The sequence below is a fragment of the Pyxicephalus adspersus genome, chromosome 1 (assembly GCF_032062135.1).
Source record: "Pyxicephalus adspersus chromosome 1, UCB_Pads_2.0, whole genome shotgun sequence".
In the NCBI taxonomy this organism is placed as follows: domain Eukaryota; kingdom Metazoa; phylum Chordata; class Amphibia; order Anura; family Pyxicephalidae; genus Pyxicephalus; species Pyxicephalus adspersus.
Genome location: NC_092858.1, coordinates 97,226,809 through 97,245,180, shown reverse-complemented (window position 1 = coordinate 97,245,180; position 18,372 = coordinate 97,226,809). Strand labels below are relative to the sequence as shown.

At 36.8% G+C, this 18,372-nt stretch overlaps 2 protein-coding genes and 1 long non-coding RNA gene across 3 annotated transcripts in view; all 3 read left to right on the top strand.

Moving 5' to 3' along the window:
• Positions 1–260: 260 nt before the first annotated feature.
• On the top strand, positions 261–969 carry LOC140336595 (uncharacterized). The gene is made up of 2 exons (XR_011921918.1): positions 261–641; positions 778–969. It is a non-coding gene; the product is annotated as an uncharacterized lncRNA (long non-coding RNA).
• A 101-nt stretch (positions 970–1,070) lies between these two features.
• LOC140336589 (cornifelin homolog) lies at positions 1,071–6,715 on the top strand. The gene is made up of 5 exons (XM_072419807.1): positions 1,071–1,198; positions 1,299–1,417; positions 5,068–5,204; positions 5,659–5,759; positions 6,532–6,715. Exons 2-4 carry the CDS (start codon positions 1,306–1,308, stop codon positions 5,749–5,751), a joined length of 342 nt encoding a protein of 113 aa, XP_072275908.1. The 5' UTR covers positions 1,071–1,198; positions 1,299–1,305; the 3' UTR covers positions 5,752–5,759; positions 6,532–6,715.
• A 5,030-nt stretch (positions 6,716–11,745) lies between these two features.
• The window catches only part of OSCP1 (organic solute carrier partner 1), an 8,376-nt gene continuing 1,749 nt past the window's right edge, over positions 11,746–18,372 (top strand). The window contains exons 1-9 of the mRNA XM_072408694.1: positions 11,746–11,811; positions 12,029–12,122; positions 13,205–13,359; positions 13,765–13,914; positions 14,452–14,532; positions 15,314–15,417; positions 16,092–16,220; positions 17,472–17,541; positions 17,955–18,094. Coding sequence (XP_072264795.1) covers positions 11,746–11,811; positions 12,029–12,122; positions 13,205–13,359; positions 13,765–13,914; positions 14,452–14,532; positions 15,314–15,417; positions 16,092–16,220; positions 17,472–17,541; positions 17,955–18,094 — 989 coding nt within the window. The remainder of the gene's footprint in view (positions 11,812–12,028; positions 12,123–13,204; positions 13,360–13,764; positions 13,915–14,451; positions 14,533–15,313; positions 15,418–16,091; positions 16,221–17,471; positions 17,542–17,954; positions 18,095–18,372) is intronic.

Below are 18,372 nucleotides of genomic sequence, written 5' to 3'. Positions count from 1 at the left end.
AGGGCCAACCCCGCACTGGCTGGTTGTAGTATTAAAGTAGTACCTCGCATCATAATCAGAAAAAGATCAATAAAATTTACAAGCAAATTTTTTTTTATGAAATACTTATGTTCAGATTTAATCCTTACTACCTCAAACTTTTGAGAAAAGTTTATAGGAAATCATGAGTAAATCATATGACAGCAGTTTAGTCACAATATGAGCATGAGCTGTTGACTTCATCTTTCGTTATTTAACTGGGATATTATTGCTACAGACTTACAGAAAAATAATGGAATAATGAAATGAATTTTACCATACATGCTTGCACAAACCGTTATACAGATATTTACATATTGAGCAATGTAACTTTGGTTTGTTCCCTAAATTGGAACTTTATAAAAAACAAAATTGTGAGCAGAAAGATTATTCTGCAATAAAATTAACTTGCTTGTCTGTTTGCGGCCTTTTCTGAAATTTAAGCTGAGCTGCATAGCCGCTTAGTGTCATGTACTGTAGATGATTGGAGGAAAGTAATATTCATTGGTGAATACCATATCTGCATTGGCCGAGGAGGTGTTTGAGTGAAACATATAAAGATGACTGTTTGAAGAAAACAAGCAAATTTCCACACTCATTCTTAATATCGGCTTGCGTGTCAGGTAAAAGACCAGGGGGTGATGGCCATTGGTGGATCTTACCAGAATTTCCACCAAAGGCATGGAATTTGCACATTCTATTGTGTGCGTGTGGGTTTTTTTTTTTTTTTTACAATATTCTTCTTACATTTCTTTCCAGAGTCCAAAAAGATAAGAGGTTTTATTGTACTCCATGTCTCCACCAGTGGGACTACTCTTACTTTCTTTCCATGGGACAATGATCACAAGAATTGGAAGTCAAGGAATTTCTCCCCATTAGGTGCACAGACAGCAACAAAAACCTGTTTTATCTATCCCCACCTCATTCAAGAAAAAAAAAAAAAACTAAAAATGTGTTACACATTCATTACAAAGACATAAATAAAGTTTAACCTAAGACAAGGGGGTGGTGTTTGCTGAAAGAAGCCAGAGGGTGTCGCATGTTAAACATGTTAAACATTTACATGAAATACTGTTTTCCCATTTCATAATCTCACTTCTCAATTCACTTCTCTTTTTCAAAGCTTCAAGTAGTGTTGGCTCTAAAAACCAGATTCAGAAACCCCACTCCTAGGGAAAAAGTAGGTGTATTGCTGTATTGTAGTTGGGAATGCTTTTTAAATTTGTGTATGGTATTGTAGGAATAATATGGAGCTGACTCTCTGTTTTTGTTTGTATAAGAGATACCATGGCAGTGCCAGTGATCACCCAGCAGCCTGGATATGGGACCTATCCAGCAATGTCTCCAACTGGGGAGTGGAGCAGCCAGCTGTGTGACTGCTGTGGGGACTGTGGAATCTGTAAGTAATAGAAAATATATAAAAAATTTTTTATATATATATATATATATATATATGGCACATTTTGTTGTATCTTTTTGTTAAATATTTCAAACTTTTACTGTTTTTGTTAGTTTGGTTGCCAATTTTAAGATTTAGAACACAACAAAAGTACATTTTGCTATAAAATATTATGTATCCGCTTCAACATATTACATACACAATTTTGAGTATAGATCTACTACAGCTCATTGTACCTAGGTTGTGGTGGGTGCTTCAGTTTTATTTTTTATAGTTTTTTTACCCTTTATCATCTGGTAATTTTGCCAGTAAAATACTTCCTGAAAGTTACAAGGACACAGTAGTTCTGGCAGGTTAAACAGGTAATTTCTGTACCCGCATAAAATGTTCTTAACCTGAAAGAAAAATACAAACACAGCCATCACAATGAAATGCTGGTATGCCGAAACAAATCATATTTTTTTTTATCCCCAAGTTTACATATCCCTCAATAACCATGTGCAAATATCTGTTGAGTGATGAGAATAGTCTGAACTAATTTGTAAGTAGAATTATATTGCTAATTGGTAACAATTTTTTAAATTATTGTTATGAAGACTCTTGGATTACTGCATTTCCTTGTATGTGATAAGGTATTCTTTGCAAACTAATTTTTCATCTCATTGATTACATAATTCATTCATGGTATTGATCTCCTATAGTGAATCCACAAAATGTTATACTATCTTCCTAATTACAACACAGGACTCTGTAGTTGTGGAAAGATATCAGTGCCTTACAATCAAACATTTTCCTAGTGTCTATTTTCTTGTCACTCACCATGCACTGTGGTTCACTTTAATATCCCTTAACAGGGGAAAGTCAAATTCAATGAAAACTTTTTGTTTAGAACAAAGCAGTAGATTGATAGACCCCATGTATGGTTTTCACTGCAGTCTGTGATCACTGCACGGGTACTTCATTGGTGGTTTTCCTCTTGCTAACTGTCGGTAGCGAAATATTGCTGTCTCACTTCCTGTATGGATGACATTTTTGATTAGGACAGAAGATAGAAAGGGTTTCTTATCTTTTGTTCTAATCAAAAATGTCATCCATACAGGAAGTGTATAGCAATAAAACCTTAACACATGTCACAATTCTTCCTCACCCTATTCAAAGCCTTGGATGGAAGTTGGATGGATTGTGAAGTCATTTTTGTCACTGGATCCGCAAGTTCTCTTTATCGAGTAGGAGTAATATTGTTATTTTGTGGTCCAAAATAGAGTTGACTTGTTTACATTGGGCTCTATTTTTAAAACAGGGAATCTGACTTTCCCTGGTGGGAATCAATTACTGTCATTAGAACACATGGACCTGAAAGATTACCACCAGGGAATATGTAAGGGATTGTCAGATTCCTTGTTTTATAAATAGAGCCCTTAGTGTGCATTTCCATGAACATAATTTGTATGATTTGATATTTGTATTGCATTGGAACCAACAGATGGATTAACCAAAATGTATTCCTTTTAACAAAATGGACAATAGATGTAATGTATTTATTACAAATATCCTAAGCAGGTGGGAGTTAACATGAAAGAAATAAGCAACTAACTAATTTCAACATTTAAGCTACTTTTTGGCAATTGAAAATTAGAAATTTGCAGTGATTAGTATTTCATTAATGCCAACTATCAGTATTATTATTATTATTATTATTAATAATAATAATAATAATAATAATAATAATATTAAAAGTGTATGTTCTAAAGTGCTAAATATTATCAGAAATATCTATTGCATTGAATTGCAGTTGTTAAATCCTAAATGTAACACTAATCTATCTCATAAATTGTGTAAAGCTTGTGGTTGACAAAAGTAAAATTATAAAAAATACTTTTGTTTGGTGAATAAAATTTGCCTCCTGCCTCCTCCAGTCTCTGTGGTGGTGAGATCTCCCTGCCAGAGTTCCCACTTTCCTTGAAGTCGATGGGTTTCACTTCCACTATTTGGTGTTCTCAAAGGTCCTATTACGTTTATCATATAGATGCATATATAAAAGGCACTGCTTACTGCGGTTCTGTATTCAATAATACATACTTTAATGTATTTTAAATGCAAGCACTCACTGTATGTGCCTGAACCTGACTTGGTATGTAGTTCATGCAGCTTGTATAACAGAGCTTGGGGAAGAGCAGACAGCAAGGTACCTTGCATTTTCAGCATGAGATTAATTTTGACAGATTCTATTTTTCTGTTGTAGCACTTCCTTAAAAGCACTCATAAAGCATACCTCTGATCGCTTCTTGTGTTTTTGTGCATGAGGAAGGGGTTATAAACAAACACATAACCACTACAATCTATAAATCTTAACACAAATACTGTTGCTATTAAACTGCTTGAAAAAAGTTTAAGAAGCTCCGTTCAAATTATCTATCTAGGCAGTAAGTCCTCACCTGACTCTGGTGAGATCTTCACATGAAAGTATGTTGTGGGCCTGATCTCCTGCATTGCATTTTGGTTCTTCTAAATTACCTCTTCATCACATTACTGTGTCCTGCAGTGATTTCGTGCTTGGTAGGAGGAACCATAGCACAAGTCAGGGAATATAGATTTTCTTTTAGAGGTTATAGCACTTTAACTTATCTACAATTAAACTGGAACTAAAATTCCACTTTTAAAAATGCTTGCTCAGGCAGGTCATTATTGCAATGTCTCCTACCTAATCATTCGAAGTTTCTGGCTACAATTTGAGCTGTACATGGAGCAGCAGCTTTGGTTTTTGGATAAATGTGGTAATCTTGGCTTGCCTTGCACGTGCTGGTAAAGAATGATCACCCTGCGCGGGTTTTACGTCTTCTCAGTATGGCCAATGAAGAAGATGGTAGCACCTGTAATGGAACGAGGATAAATGAGTGGTGTGGCTTTAGTTCCGCTTTAATTCTTTATAATGGGCAGCACTGTGGCTCAGAGATTAGCACTCAGGTCTTTGCAGCGCTAGGTCCATGGTTTGAATCTCGGCCAAGACACTATCAGTATGGAGTGTGCAGGTTTTCCCCATGTTTATAGTGTCGGAGTATAACAATAATTGAATTTATTGCTTACCAATCCTTAGATGTGGCTTGGATGTCATTAGGCAGGTACACCAGAGAGATGTGAACCTGCTTCATTTGCAAGATTCGTAGTAGATTCGATGTACTTACTAACACTAAAAAACATTTTTTGTGATCCAGTGCCCTTACCACAAGCACTGCTACACAACCATTGGCGGATTTAGTCAGACAGTACAAAAAATAGAGTCTGTTAATACAGGACTTAAGCTGCGTACACACTTCCAATTTTTGTCGTTGGAAAGGATCTTTCACGATCCTTTCCAACGACAAGGGCCGTACATACAGCACCGTTCATGCTCTATGGAGAGGGGAGGGGGAGAGCGACGGAGCTGCAACCTGCTGCGCGCTCTCCCCCTTCCCTTTCATTAGGATCGGCTGTCGTCCATCGTCCGTGGATCCGGCAGGTCGGCACCGACTGTACACACGGCAGATTTTCGCCCGATAATTGGCCGATGCCGATTATCGGGCGATAAAAATCTGACGTGTGTACGTAGCTTAAGACACTTCTACATACAATACAGCACACCATTCATTATTATCACATTTTTATATTTACAGGTCTCTTTGGATTTTTCTTCCCAACATGCTTAGCATGTTATGTAGCTGATAAATATGGTGAAAACTGTTGCTTACCCCTTGTACCAGGAGGAATGACTGCAATGCGAACACACATGCGTTTAACCTATGGCATTCAAGTAAGTACTTTGCAAATGAAGTTCAAAGAGGCAGAAAATAAAGTGATGGATGATATTACGGTTTCACATTCATAGTTGTCAGCATATACTATAAGTCATGGCTTTGCTCTAGGAAGCCGAAGAAATCTATTAGTTTTTTTTTAGTATTTGTTCTGCCAAACAACAAAGTACAATACAAACTGTGCTATTGAGTGGTTGCAATGCATGGTAATGTCTTACACATGCAGCCATATATTCTAGTATGCTTTTTCATCATCTCAGGGACTGTGAGCCCTAAGTCATGTGAACCCTAAAACAGTAATTTGTTTCACAAATGGAGGGTTCCTAATCTACTAGCAGGGATATTAATATGGGGATATTTTAGTTATAAACAGGGTCTAAATATAAATGAACCATATATAATTATGTATTTATTTATGCTGGTTAAATAAAACCATATGTTTGCCTCTCTTAGGGTACGGTATGTAATGATGGCCTTATGATGTTTTGCTGTGGATGGTGTGAGCTGTGTAGAATGGCTCGTGAAGTTAAGCGCCATCGGTATTAAGCAACAAAGTAAGTGTTAAACTTCGATTCCTTGAATAAAACAACTTCTGTGAAAACAGAAGGAATTTTGTTTATTAAAATTATATAACGTGGCAATACTGCAACCTAAAATAAATTGGGTTTTACTTTTATGTCTTCTGATGTGTATATAACCAGTGTAGGAATATATATATATATATATATATATTTATAGTGTGCTGATATCACGTGTGAATTTTTTCATTATCTGAGTTAAATGTATATATATTATATGTATATTTATATTTATATAGATATTGAAAATGCTATATGTATTACTTTGTTAAGGACAATGTCCCTCAATTACAAATCTGGTGACCACTTCCTGTTATTGGGACAATAAATCTATCAGTAGGAATATAAATCTGTTGTAGGTTCGCGCCCCCCCCCCCCCCTAAAAAAAGTAAAGAATCTGCTGTAGCACCTAACATTACCCACTAAATCTAATAAAACAGCGTCAATAAATTAAAAAAAAGCCTAATTAAAAAAGCTTAAATAAAGCATAGGCCTGCAGTCATGCTGATGTGGCCAGTCACAACGTATTACATGTTCAAGTCATACATATGCATATTTACACATGAGGAGTGAAGAACATGCTCCATGGCAGGCTCAGTTGTTGTACACCTATTTTACTGGCACTTTGAAGTACTAAGCCTTACTAGAATAGTTGGCAAAGCTGCTTTATATGTTGCAAATATCTCATCTTTCTCCAACAGTCTCCATACTTTCAATAAATTGTGCTACTGTTCTCTATGTTTTTCAGGGCTGCTAGGAGAATGAAACAACAAGGAAAAATCACAAGCCATAAGTATTCCATAAGAATTAGATGCGCTCCATAAGAAAAAAATAGTGTAATTAAAAAATAATGTTTTCTAAATAAATGTGCTATTGCTAATTGTATATGTCTAACTGTATCTAAACAAAATATATAAATGAAGTAATATTAATTAGATGTAGAGGATACATTCTTTGCATTGTTACTCATCATGGAAATGTGGTATTAGGAACCCCAATAATGAACCATTTTGGGATTTTAAAGTGGGAGCAAACTCGCTAGAACAAAAAGTCCCAGGTAGGGAGAAGGTCATATCACCAAAGTCTCCTTTGCCAAAAAAAAACTTTTTCCCTGGCTCCTGATGGCTTTTTGTTCTTTGTCTCTTTGTTTACACTGCTTGGTGCATCCTCTATGCAGTGCAGAGACTGGCGTTATTTTTGGCTATGAGATCATGGTGTACCCAAAAGAGATGTCAGTGAAGATTGTGGCTTTGGGGGGTGCGACAGTGACAGAATCCTGGACATGTCATTTCTGGAGGGTAATAAATAAAATGTAGGTGTGTGCCACAATCAGCAAGCATATGCAATGCATATGACAAAAGCTCACCTACATCAATGAGATTATTTCCTCCTAAGATAAAGCTAGATAGGAAAAGGCAGACTGAAGAAAAAACAGTATGGGGGATAGTGGGGTAAAATACTGGAGCAGCATGAGCTAAGACTGAATCATTTTGGAGAACAAGGGTCACAAGATCATGGAGATGATTGGTATGAATGCATCAAATGATGGATTACTTGACCATATGTAAGTTGAAATGGATCATGCATAAAGGTTTGTATATACAGTATTAGTGTTTTCTTCCTGAGATGACTCTGTAAAGCATTCCGGAAGCATCTGACAGTGTTTGAATCAGATCAGCAATCTAATCTTTGCAAATTACTGACTTGTTGGTGGCAGATTTTTTTACAAAGATTCTACAAACAGGGGGTGTGTGTATGTTATGTGTATGATCTCATGAGTATCCTAAAACCCACCTCCAAATATGCATCCTTTTCGTTTAGGTATAGTAGTATGTAGTCATGGTCAACTGGATATAAATATGATCTGCAAGCATTTTTTTCCAGCTATGTTTTTATAAAATTGATTGATGCAAAGATATAGGTCATTGTCACTTCTCATGAAGGCTGATGGTTTAGGGTATGCTAGTATCTGTAAGCTGCAGACAGACCAGACTTACTCATTTCACATTAAAAAAGAAAAAAAATATATAATATGCATTTATGCAGTAGGACTGAAGAGAAACTGCTGGATTCCATGTCTTTGATTTACTAAGTTACTTACCTTGTCTTTTCTTTGTATCTACTGATAAATGTACAGCACATTTCTGGGAACTGACATTTCATTGCATCATGTGGTGAATTCTGCGGAAACATGTCCAACACACGTTTACTTTCAGTTTTAGTCCATTGGCCAGTTAAGTTTTCTCAAGTGTCATTGCAAACATTGGTATCATATACAGACAGCCTCATAACCCAACTAATAATAAGCCATCCTCCTCCCTATATAACACATTGTATAGGCATTTTCTGCTCATATTGTATGTTGTTTCTTTAAGGAACGGTTAAAGACCCACAAAGCAGTCAAACTCCAATTTTGGGAAAAATGGGACTTTAGAATCAACATCAAAGTTTGCATGAAACAATATTATTTTTATTGATTCTTGTCCATAAAAAAAAAGATAAATATATACATTCTTTATCATTGAAACATCATATCCAGATATAGAGACACTATAAAATACACTGCCTGAACTAATATGGTGACAATAGACGACTGCCTTGTCCTGAAGAAGCTGATTTATTACTGAGAATTAAACACATCATGAATTGACACTGACACTGATAATTTACGGTCTCTATGTCTGGATATAATGTTTCAATGAAATCACACAGTTTTTTCATGTTCTTTTTAAAAAACCCAAATAAAGAAATTATTTAAATTACAATGATGACCACACAATAGGATATGCAATAGAAAGGATTTCCTGTTATCAAATACAATGTAATTCTGCAATGCGATGGTAACATTGATAACTGCACTGTTGCTACATCACACACAAATTTTCTTTGATGCAATCTTCATGTTCTTCTTTTAAAACTACTATACTTTCAGGGGTGAACCTGGGTGATCCAGCAAACAAAAGAATTTGGAATGAAACATTTGCCATGTCTCTGAAAAGATGACAAAGGGGCTGTGCTGCTAACTTGCTGCAAGGTGTTGTGTTTGAAGTGTTGAAGTTCAGTGGTGCTGGAAAGTGAGATCCACGGTCACCCTATTCAGTAGTAGGGCTGCTGGGTGGCATGGTAATGCCATGTTAGGGTCCTGAGTTCTGGGGTACTAGGTTTTTCAAATGCCTGAATGCAAAAAGCTGTCTGCTTGGTAAGTATAGTTATCCTGTAGGCTATGTGTTGCAGTAATATGTGTTTTACAATGATAAGTGCAATGAACTCATACCGCAATGGGCTACAAATAAAAGGTGTAATTCTGTTTTTTTCTTCATTATCATGCATTAGAGAACAGTTCCTAATGACCTAATGCAACACATATTATTTTGTATACAGTAGTGCACTATAATAGAAAAGAATTGTCAATGTGAACTGCACTGCTGGCTATTTTTGTGTGGTCTATGAAGATTTAGGAGGAGACTTTTATTGTTTAAAGAATATTCATGTGATATGTATTGAAAATCTCTCAGCACTATGCCTGACCTCATTTTTTCCCCCTTGTCTCCAATAAACCTCTGCACTCCCACTGCTTCTGCACCAACATATGTCTCTGTAGTAGTCCCTGCCACTGTACTAATTCACAAACTGGACCCATCACAATCACTTCAGACTGGTTTCATGGCGTCAGCTGATGGTGGTGCATGTCAATGTGCTCTGGTGAGTATATAAACTGACCGGAGCACCAGAGATGGTTGTGGAATAATTTATTTGGGACATTTTTGACTATTTTAGTGCTCTAAGCAAGACACCCTGCCAATGTGAATTTGAGTGTTCCTGTGCTACCAATCATCTGATTGAGGTGCTGACAACATGACACACTCCAACCCCAGACAAGCCTCTGAAGTTGACACCGCTGATTGCCACCAAAGTGCAGCACTGAGATCTTTTCCTTCTTCTCATTTTAATCCATTAGTGTATCTGAAAATTAAAAGCAACAGTAAATCAGTGTGCTTTTGTATGCCTGAGTTGTGTTTAAAATTCCCACTGTAAATCTATAGGGGGGCAAAATCGGTTTGAATCAAGACATGGGCGGGTCAGAAGCTCGTTAACTGTATCTGACAATGAATTCTGAATCAGCAGCATCCCAGAATTACATGAAACTGACTCATGAACACATGCCCTCATATCGGGTCTGATTTATTAAACCTCTCCAAGGGTGGAGAAGATACTCTTTCATCAGTGAACCTGGGTGATACAGCAAACTTGGAATAGGTTTCTTTAAAAGTAATTTGCTATTTTTTAGCAAATGTTTTCAATCCTGGAAGAAATCAATTCCAGGTTTATAGGTCTGGTCTCCCATCAAGGGGCCCCCAGATGATCAGTTCACGGGACCAGGAGCATTTGATCGTAAGGTGAACCTTATCATAGGAATATCATAAAAACGAATGGCATAGAAAGATCCCAGGCCAGAAACACTATATCTTATAATACTTTATAGGGTACAACTGATAATCCGGCATTGCCCGGCTGCTCATTTACTGCAATCCTATATTATACAGGAAAAGTTACCAAATAAAGCTATAGTGTTAAATCAAAGAAATGTGTTTTTACAGGTTTTAAAAATATAAGTACAACATACAAATAAAATTAAATTAAATTACCTAAATTAATGGCATGTTTTATTAAGACCATTGTGCTCATGAAACTTCCTTTGTAACTTTAGGACAATCTGAAATTTTGTACCTGAGATGTAGGTGCACCTCTGGTCAGTTTCTATTAGTTCGTTTTCAATTAAATATAGTTGTAGAAATTTTTGGTGGTTGATCTGGCAGCGGAAGTAACGATCCCACTTTATGGTAAATTTGCCCTTTCATGCTATCCATGCTGTTGAACAACTGATGTGGCGAGGAATGAAGTCATTTGGAAACATGAGTTGTATTTTCTGATGTTATTAAAATGCTTTGACTCGGAGGTATTTGCTGATGTGTAATTCCAAAGTACTTGTGGTGTTTCCAGTTGGCAGAGTTTGACTTTCCCTATTTTGCAGCAAATACCAGGAGACTCAGATTTAAACTTCTTGGCTTGACAGTAACTACAAACCATTTCCATTTTTCCGATGGTAACACTTGCATGCTGCGAGTAGTCTTCATGTGGATCATAGTGGAATCCTTCCAATGCTAAGCTAAAATGTTGTGCAATCCGTGATCATCTGGCTCTTTCTCTCCTCTCGTGTACTCGGGTCACACGCTGTTGTACTGTCTCTGAAGCTCTAAATGTAGTAACTGTCTCGGGCAGTGTGGCAAGTCTTCTATTTCTGTCCTCAGGATTTTCTTGTCTACGGTGTTGTTTCATTTTTTTTGCCTTTGATTGCACTCGGCCAATTGCCTTATGGCCAGAAATTTGTAAAAGAGTCCAAAAAAAAGTATGTAAAAGTAAAAGCAAAAGGCACACTCTCTCCAAGCAATACATACACACATACATACATACATACATGCAAGTATACCTCTGACATAAAACACAGCGCTATACAAAGATCAGCGGCGCACTCACATGAGTTTGAATCATATGTCTAGCAAGTTTGGTTAAAATGTCTCCATGAATTTCCTAGTGATGACATACACACACACACACACACACACACACACATACATACATACATACATTATAGCTCTGACATATAGCACAGCGCTGTACAAAGATGACAGGTGCACTCACATAAATCTCAGTTATATGTATAGTAAGTTTTGTTGAAAGGTCAGAGGCAGATGTGGCTTAGATGATATCACCATGCAGATCTACAACTCGTCATGCCCTGCACATGAAAGTATTAACGGATACATAGGCTACATATGTCCTATAGAATTTTATATCCGGGATTTGTTTATTTCCCTAGTGGTTGAACTTGATGGATTTATGTCTTTTTTCAACCTAACCTACTATGTAACTTGGTGTTTAGTATTAATATGGTTACTGGAAGATGTCATATATACACCACCATGAATCCAGACAGAGTGGAGGGGGTGAACAATGGAAAGAAGGAGAGGTAAGTAGAGGTATGTGCAGCTGGGAAGGGTAAGTATCTGTCGCTTTGGCCTGCACAAGTTCACAATAATCTACATGATCATAATCCATACAAACCGGAACACCATGGAAGCATGTATATTGACTGGATTAGATTATTACCAGTGTAATGTACAATTAGTGGACAACTCCATGAAAAGAAAGTTACCAAAGCTGATGTAGAATACTTATTGTTCTAGGCTAATATTTTTAACACCATATTTTCATTTGGTGCTTTGTCTTTTCTGAACCACCCTTACATAGATGACTGGACAGATGAGGAAAGAAAACGAGGTAGGGGGCACAACAAAATGACTCCACTTGCAATATTTACCCTTGACTTGTTGATTACCCTTAACGCTTAAAGTGCTGTGCTTAGTAAATGCTTAGCAGTTAGTTTTGGCTAGGTTAGTTTATAGTGCAGCATGGCAGAGGGTGACATAAAGTTATATTACATTCTGAAATTTCATTTTAAAACTGGACAACGTTATAAATAGTGGAGATATGTTAGCAAGACTTTCATCCTTCTCACTTTTATTTACTATTATACTGCCAACTCCAAGCAGCAGCCTACATATGTAGGGATCTTTATTCAAGTTCACATTAGAAATGCTTGGTCAGTTGCAGTTCAACACAATGGGGTCTACATATAAAGCAGTGAATCTGACAATCACGGAATCATTCTCTGGTGGAGAAACTTTCAGGTCCATGTGTTTTAAAGGACAGTGAATAATTCTCCTGCAGGGAATGTTTCAATAAGTGTCAGATTCACTACTTCCTAAATAGACCCCGTGACACTGCATGCCTTTCCCTTTTCTTAACTCTAATATTATTCTTTCACTTAATACAAAAGTCCTTATTTATCAAGTCTTAGGGCTTACTAAAAGACATACTATTCAGTTGTGAGTCATTTAACACACCATAAAGTAAAACTATAATCTGACAACTAGACTGGGATTTAGGGTCTGGAATAGGTCAGTTGTCACCCTATGTATACTTAGTACTAGGCTGGTTTTCTCTAACTTATAAAAATCTTTTCTGGTGTATATAAAGAGAAATGTCCGCAGCTGCTGTGTTTCTATTGTACCTTTCTACTACCTTACATCTTTACATGACCATATTCAAAACAAAGTAACCCTAATGGTGAGCCCTGGGGGGCATGATTTTATTGGTATGTGTGGCAAGGCTTTACATTCTTTTAAAACACCCCAAGACGTACTAAAAATAATGGAAGAAGGCATTTGTTTCCGAACTTCTTTGCAGCATGTTTTGTTAAGCAGTACAGGTGCAGCTTTGTATCATTATGAAACTATCAGCATAAGGTGGATTATTTGCTGGTAATTGTTGCTTATGGATGGGCACTATTTGTTTTACAGTTATGAATGATATTATCACCACCATGTTTAACAAGAAGTTTATGGAAGAACTGTTTAAGCCACAAGAACTCTACTCCAAGAAAGCCCTCAGGACAGTATTTGACCGCTTGGCCCATGCTTCCATCATGAGGCTGAACCAAGCCAGTATGGACAAGGTATTTTACTCACTTATTATATACACAGAAATGCTTAGATTTTACTAGTTAGACATAATAATGTACTATGAATTATTTAGAATCTGTGCATCATAGATGACTTGCATAAAGTGATCCTGTAATGTTTACCCAATGGGTTACCTTTACTATGAATGTGGATAAACTTATGAGTGTGGCAGCCCATGTATTGAAAAGCCTGTATCTCCACTCCCTGCCTACTCCATGTATTCACAATACTTGATCAATCACTGTGTTTTCTCCTGCCGGACATCTGTTAATGCATTAAGTTCAGCGATTCAGGAAAAACCTCAGCAGGTATTGGACGTAGCAAGTATTTGATTCATCCTGACTGACATTATAAGATGATGCACCTAACCTTAAAGCATTTTTTTCTTTTTTGTTCAGCTCTACGACTTGATGACTATGGCCTTCAAGTATCAAGTTCTTTTGTGTCCTCGACCCAAGGACATCTTGTTAGTTACTTTCAATCACATGGATGCCATCAAAGACTTCATCCGGGATTCTCCAAGTATTCTGAACCAAGTGGATGAAACAGTACAATAAACAATGTGGCAATCTGAAGTCCAAGAGAAGCAGTCCAATAATATGGGTTCAAGTGAGGCTTGTAAACTTGTTCCAGGAGTGAAGGATGAAGATTCAGTCAAAGAAATGGTATGATGAAATATCAGTTTAGAATGTTAGCAGCAGCAGAGGATGTAGTGGAGTCCAGGTGGATAAATCAGTCCAAAGGTGCAAGATAGAATTTGCAGAGTATAATTATATGTCCAAATCTGTTCAAATTCCTGTGTCAATTCCCTAGATTAATTCCCATTGCACTTATAATTTGGGCACGTGACCAGGGTCCCAATGTGACCTTGCCTGTTGTTTAAATAGAAGTGCTTTGGGTTCAGGCAAAAAGGACCTAGGCAAAAAGTCCTTATGTCTTTTTGCCTAGGTCCAGCAATATAGAACTTAGAGACATGTTTTTAATGCAGGTTTCATGTGCATTTAGATCAGAAGAGTTCATAAAAATATTTTTTCGTTTTTTTTATTTGCAGAATTTATAGTTTTTGAATCTTATTTTATCTCCAGATGTATAATTGTCTACCTGCTGGTGAGTTTCAGCTGATTAGGCAAACTTTGCTGATCTTCTTCCAGGACATGCATATAAGGGTAAGACATTTTTCAGAGTTATATTTATAATGTGATGTATTTTTATAGATGTAGGTCTCTTAGATTGTAAGCTCTTCTGAGACAGGACCAAAATAAAATCTCTCAATAAAACCTTTCTGGTGTGATGACAGCTATCAAATAAAGGACGATCCCTTGCATTAGGGAGATTTTTTCTCACTTTTCGTAAATTAAGTGACACAGAGTTGCTACAGGTATTATTTTTGCATTTTAAAACTAGAAAAGAAAATTCCGGCTCAGTTTTTACTTTTTAATACCATATGTGTATATAAATAATATGTAAATTATATTGAATAGTATGTGTCAAGAATGCCCTAATGGAAGCATAATAAAATCACCTATTCCCTGGCCTGAAAATAGCTAATAATGTACAAAAACAAAGCAAGGCAAACATCATAAAATCCAAATTGTTGTCTTTATCTCATCTCCATTTATGTATTTGTGAATATAAATTATTACAAATATTATATGAAACCTGTGTTTTAGGTTTAGGGGTAGGGATAATGATGATGCTGGTAACTAATGTAGATTGCCAGGCATTTTCTTCCAGCTTCTAGAAGAATTATAAGTAACATAAGATTTGTTTCCACCTAAAACAGGTGTTACCTAAAACAGTATATTCATGGTTTCTGTGTTGCAGTGGAAAACGGAAAGAATGATCTGACTTTCTATGGACAGTTTGGATAGTTTTTGGTAGATTCCTTCATACATTTCAAATTCTATATCTTTTTTTTCCCCTAATTTTTCACTATTTGTTCCAAAGGTCTCGATTTTCCTAAAAGATAAAGTCCAAAACTCTAATGGGCGTTTTGTGCTGCCAACTTCTGGCCCTGTTCCTTGGGGAACTGAAGTACCGGGTCTTATTAGGTGAGTGACAGGTAATATTTAAATGACTTTAAAAAGATGCAGACCAAAAGGTATTTAAAAGAAGTTCTTATTACAAGTAAAACATTTTTTGTTCTGTTCAGATATGTGTGAATCCATTACCTGCAGCTGCTATGGTGTATATAAATACTTATTTTTAATATGTATTGCATCATGTTTCACTGTTCATAGTTTTTTTTTAAATATATTGCATAAATATAGTGGAGATCCTGCCAGTACTTGGACCAGATCACTCATAGTTAGCAGCAGTACTGTCACTATGTCATGTAAGCTTCTTTATTTGCAGTAGTATTTTCTATTTGAAAGGCTCCAAAGGCTGCCTAGTGGCCAACTCCAGTAGTGAACATGACAGGCTGACAACCCTACTACTTTTTGTAAACCAGCAGCAGCTTAGTGTTGTCAGCCAACAGAAAGTACTGTTACTGACAAAACCTTCTGGTTAAGAAACTATACAATTGACTAACAAAAAGTTTGTTGAAACTGAACTCCAGGAATTATTAAAAACTACCCTTGCAGTAGGACTACTTCTGCATTAAAAGGAATGCATTTTGTCTAGGGGAACAGAAAATGCATCTAATTACCCCATCCCTCGCTTCCCCTCCAGCAGGTGCTCTCACTCAAGTGACTTGTGTTTTTAAAATGTGTTCTCCTTACAGGATTTTCAGTTATAAAGGGGAAGAGGTGAAGAGAGCAGAGTTCCAAAATGGTGGCAATTATGTCAGCCCTCTTCGAGAAGGCTCCTATGATCTTTTTGGTGACAGAGTTCTTAAGCTGGGGACCAATATGTAAGTATTTTGTCAGAGTTGGGAGAACCTGCACCCTAAAATAAATCAGACACTGTTCCCATCATGTTATACACAAACCTTTGATTCGGGAGAACCTGCATTCCACAGGGATACCATAAGTAGCACATTGTATAGTGTTTCTAAATAATTTCTGCTGAGTTTTCTGGGTGAGAAATGTGTTTTTTTTTTTTATTCACAGCTCTCACTATTGTATACTCAAACATATTTGTTTACTTGTGGGTATGTGTAACTATGGGTTGCACAGTATTCCATCTAAAAAAAAAATTACATCTAAAGTCCTGTTCACTGGGTTGGGTGTACCATATATGGTACATGTACACAAAAATGCTAAATGTATTGCCAGCATGGGTAAAATTTAAAAATAAGCTGCAAAACTGGGATATGGTTAAGGGCCTGTTAACACTAGTGAGATGCATTAAAGCAATCATATCTATGTGGAAACATGCTCATTGACACCCACAGCATTGAACAAGATATGTGTTGGTGCATTTATTCTTAATAACATACAAGACATGCTTTGCCAACTCACTGCAACACAATGCGTGACAACTTTTAATAGCACAGCATTCACATTTTTTTGTGTTGTGGTACATTGGGAAGCAGATTCAAGCTCCCCTTGTATAGAACACAGCAACATAAATGGCATCACACTGCAGTTTTGAAAATGCTGTAGTGGGAACTGGTCTCTAAGTGAGGGGAGGGAAGGTAAGTGGAGGAGCTGCAAAACTAGGGTTGTGCTTCAGTGGGACTTCGGTTCTGTTTTGAAATATTCAGCTTATGAAATAAGACCTCTAATGTAAGTTTAAGATGATTGAATGTGACCACAGCTTTTACTTAGGGGTTAGCACGAACACGAGAGCTGCCATAGTCGCTAAAAAACTATTTAATGTGTTTGTAGTATGAGTTTTTTATCCTAATAACACAGCTAACATTTGATGGGGCTAACAGTAGGGCCCACTCACACTTTTAGTGATGCAGTGCGTTGTTATAATGTGTGTGCTCTAATGCATTCGCTTCCACAATGCATGTGACATTTTTATTTCAAAGCCATTCATGTTGCATACCACCCTTGCTCACTAGGGCAATGCAGCTCTGTTGCACACCACATCGCACAGTAATGTACAGTACACCAAAACAGCAGTGTGAATGGACCCTAAAAGGTAAATTGCCATGAATGCTACACTGCAGGAACACTTTATGAATGCACATTAATGTGGACTTTGTTAACAGGTACAGTGTAAGTCGTTCCGTGGAGACTCACATGTCTGGAACATTAAAAAGTTCAGCATCACACACAAAGGTAAGGCCAACTCTAAACTACCAGTAATATTTTTAAGCTGGTTGCATTCTTTTTACACTACCCACACACAAGAGTACCCAGGAATAATCTGACCCTTTGAAGATATTTTTATATTATGTGCATATACTACACAAATGTCTACCTTTACTAAGATAGATTCAAGTTAGTTTTAACAAACCATTTTTAGTTCTCAGAATATGTTTTCCCAGAAAAAAAAGTATAAAATCAATATACCAGGACCCGGTCCACTGGTGTTTACCCAGTTTATTAAGTCGAGGCTAGAGCAAGAAAAAAGAATGATTCTTTGAGAGCCTTTCCTTTTGATCGTATGTCTTCCCATGGTTTCTAGCAGATACAAGCATGGAGTGTAAGATTTCTGTATATTTCACTAATTCTTCAAGTTTCTTTTATAGGAGAATGTTGCACCAAATCCTTTGGCTAAAGAGGAGTTAAACCTCCTAGCACAGCTAATGGGTGGTATGGAACTGAAGAAGCCCTCCAGTGCTGACTACATCTTCCGTTTAAACTTATTCACAAATGATGAAGAAGAGGAGTAAGTGGCAGATTATTATTATTATTATTATTATTATTATTAATAATAATAATAATAATAAACAAGATTTATATAGCGCCAACATAATATGCAGCGCTGTACATTAAATAGGGGTTGCAAATAACAGACAGATACAGACAGTGACAGAGGAGGAGAGGACCCTGCCCCAAAGAGCTTACAATCTAGGAGGTGGGGGAAGTAGCAAACAATAGGAGGGGATATAGAGTAGTGGTAAGAAGTGAGGGTTTTAGGAGACAGAAGAAGATGGGTAGGCAAGT